Raw genomic sequence first — 3,245 nt, 5'->3', positions numbered from 1 at the left:
ATTAAATAAATAATTAAAGGAAAAGAAGATAATTTAAATAAATAAATCATATAATAAAAACTTAATTTTTAACTTAATGTTTGGCTTTGAAGTATATTGTTAAATCAGCTGATGATTTCCAAATGAAATGTTTCACAGTTCTTAAGTCCATTGTAGGAGAAAGCACTTGATCATTGCAACTTAGTTCAAAATTTTTCTCTGGTGTATTTCCTTGTAAGTGATTGCTAATACAGTCTGAAGTCTTATTATATGGACCACTTCCATCGTTTTCAGATAATTTTTCATGGATATATTCGGCAATCTTTTGCACTTGAATAAAATCATTAGCCACTAAGCGATCTCGACTTGGACGAAGAGTGCCACTGTGAAAAAATGAAAAAAAAAGTATTAAGTAAGAAAAAAATTATGTATAATTAATGTTGACATACTTTTTCACAGGTCGAATGCAAGTATTTGATAATGGTACAAGATAAAATGATATCTTAAGTGCTTTAGGTATACTTTTTTCAACAATAACATTCATCACCCAAGCAGGAATAATTTCATTTAAAATTGAAACATCATTTTCATCTCCTGCCTGGCTGACCAACATTCTATATAGACACCGACCACCAACTTCACTAATCATAAGTGGTGTATGTCGTGGAATTTTGCAACACTGAGAATCGAGTTTTGTCTGAGCATTGAGTTCAGTGGATTGGACGGTTTCAGTAGACCCATGATCTGTTTGAATGCGATTAAGCCAATTCTCTAACAGTGAACGCAACATCCGATTACCATAATTCACTAATAAAAACAAATATTATATTTCTATACTAAACATAACATTTAATGAAATATAATAATTAATAATAACCTCTTAAGTTATCGTCTGTAACATTTATTCCAGCTTCCTTAGCAGAAACCCAAGCTGCAAAACAATCGTTTTCATCTTGACCCAAGTGAATTGTTAACATCTAATGGAAATCAATACACATTTTGGAAATTTTATCATTTAATTAAATACTTAAAATGTAATTTAATATAAAATACTGATGAAATTATAAAAAAACATACTCCTGTTTTTAAATCAACACTAAACCAATTTGGTATAAATATTATACGATGTCGTTTTTTTATTTCTTCATCAAAATCAACTTGACCTAAATCTTGAAGTTTGGAAGCCTAAAAAAATAAATTAAATAAATTGTTTAATATTCATATAGTTGAACTTGTTTAATACGAAAAAATAAAATAGAAAAAAAATATTATTAAAAATAAACTTGTAAATGAAAGTAATTTTACTGACTCATTATTTACCTTAAGAACATCATAAACGGCAACATTTTTTTCAGTATCTTGAGTAAGTATAGTTCGTTTATCATTAAGTACATGATATTTTCTAATAGCAGCAGCTCCTTTAAGAGTCCGATATGGTTCCTGATTATATGGTGTAGTTGATAGATCTTCAAAATCAGCTGATTCATCACTTTTTCGTAATTTCTGGAAGTTCGAAATTTTTATTTGTAAATAAATATATAAAATATTAATTAATATAAATACAAATTAATTAAACACTTATTTTTAAGATACCTATGCATTTTTAAACTAGTAACAAAGCTTCTAAAATTTAATAGCACTATTAATTGACTGTTTAAGGGAGATTTAAATTTATTATATATAAATAAAATTAAATTTTAAATATTAACTTACTTACCCAACAATTAATCGAGGACTCGGATGTTGCAACCCAAATAGCACTCATATCTGGAGTTGTAACCATTTTGACAACTGGAGCTGATTCATTACATACAAGTTGAACTTTATTAGGATTTTTTAAATCAGTCATATAAATTTTTTTATCACGACCGCCAGACACAACATGAGAAAAGTTGTCTGTTGCCTGGTCACAAAAATAAAAATAATAAAATCAATGAATATAATTTTTATTTAAAATATTTAATAATTACAGTTAAAGCCCAAACTCCTTCTTTATGTATTCGTAATGTTTGTATGCATTGTTGCTGTCCTAGTGACCATAACTTAATAGTACCATCTGAGCTGCCAGACAAACACTGTGTACCATCTCGATTCACAACTAAAGCTTTAACATTATCTGTATGTCCAATTAGTTTCATCATACAATCACTTGTTCTTGTATCCCATACCCTTAAAACTTTTTCTGTACTTCCACTGATTAAAACTGTTCCACTATTGTTCAATGCTAAGCTATAAATAGAATTTTTGCTACCTGGTAAGGAAGCCGCTAAACATAAAAAGCACACATACAATATTTTTCTTAATTAATACTTAAGGACATACTTGTTACAGTATTATTAGTGGTAGTTAAAGTAGTTAACATATTAACATCCCACATGAATATTGTTTTGTCTAATCCAGCAGAAGCAACCACTTCTTTATCACGAGCGTATGCCAGAGCTCTAACATAATCTTTATGAGTTCGTAATGTTGATAGGCAAGTATTTTCTTTCCGTAATCCCCATAATTTTACAGTAGTATCAGAACTAGCAGAAATTACTATAAATAACAATGTAAAAATTGTATAATGCAAACAAAAAAAAATGTAGTAATAAGAGAAAATATTAAAAAAATTTGATACAAAAGAAATATTCTATTGATATAAATTTATAATTTAATGAATAAATACATGATTATAAATTTATTTACTTACAATAATTTCCACCACAACATAATACAATATCATTAACCCAATCAGTATGATGTTCTAATGAACGCAAATATGTTGCTTCAATATTATCTCGAACATCCCACTGTCGTATAATGCCATCACGTCCAGCAGAATATAATATTCCTTGTTTGGAATCTAACTGTAATGAGTTAACACCAGCCCGATGTCTACGTTCTACTTCATCACGAATTACAAATGATATCTAATATTAGGTAAAAAAATTTAATAGAAACATTACACTGCTTGATAATATATTTAAAACATTGGAAGACCAAAAATACTTAATAAGTAAAACAATAATTACTTGAACTTTTTTTCGCCCAGGTTGTGCGAGACAATTTTTATGTAAAGTACTCATATTATTCTTGGAATTATATGAAATTCTCGTATACCTTATGCATTTTTATTTTTTTTAATTAAAGCTGATCCACTTAGTATAAGATTTCAATAAGTTAACACTCGGACCGACAGATAAAAATAGTATAAAATTTAAAAACCATAATTACAAGATTATTAATCAATTAATGTTATAATACTTATCACAATAAATGTAAAT

At 27.6% G+C, this 3,245-nt stretch overlaps 1 protein-coding gene across 1 annotated transcript; it reads right to left on the bottom strand.

Moving 5' to 3' along the window:
* Positions 1 to 52: 52 nt before the first annotated feature.
* On the bottom strand, positions 53 to 3,245 carry LOC112688317 (WD repeat-containing protein 48). Its single transcript, XM_025561462.1, has 10 exons — positions 2,994 to 3,245; positions 2,672 to 2,891; positions 2,302 to 2,517; positions 1,950 to 2,245; positions 1,697 to 1,882; positions 1,300 to 1,482; positions 1,057 to 1,164; positions 857 to 956; positions 429 to 786; positions 53 to 362 (listed from the first exon to the last, which is right to left on the bottom strand). The coding sequence occupies exons 1-10, from the start codon at positions 3,045 to 3,047 to the stop codon at positions 74 to 76; spliced, it is 2,010 nt and encodes a 669-aa protein (XP_025417247.1). The 5' UTR covers positions 3,048 to 3,245; the 3' UTR covers positions 53 to 73.

Source organism: Sipha flava, unplaced genomic scaffold (genome assembly GCF_003268045.1).
Source record: "Sipha flava isolate LNK unplaced genomic scaffold, YSA_version1 38_pilon_pilon, whole genome shotgun sequence".
Taxonomy (NCBI): Eukaryota; Metazoa; Arthropoda; class Insecta; order Hemiptera; family Aphididae; genus Sipha; species Sipha flava.
Note: the sequence above shows the minus strand (reverse complement) of the source record. Positions and strands in the feature narration are given on the sequence as shown.

What these genes read in the sequence shown, in the direction of transcription:
- LOC112688317 (XM_025561462.1), bottom strand. Translation starts at nt 3,047, where the DNA reads ATGAGTACTTTACATAAAAATTGTCTCGCACAACCTGGGCGAAAAAAA. An exon ending in CACTAATAATACTGTAACAA is followed by an intron (nt 2,246 to 2,301) that starts GTATGTCCTTAA and finishes TTTTATGTTTAG; the next exon opens with CGGCTTCCTTACCAGGTAGC. An exon ending in TGCATTCGACCTGTGAAAAA is followed by an intron (nt 363 to 428) that starts GTATGTCAACAT and finishes ATTTTTTCACAG; the next exon opens with TGGCACTCTTCGTCCAAGTC.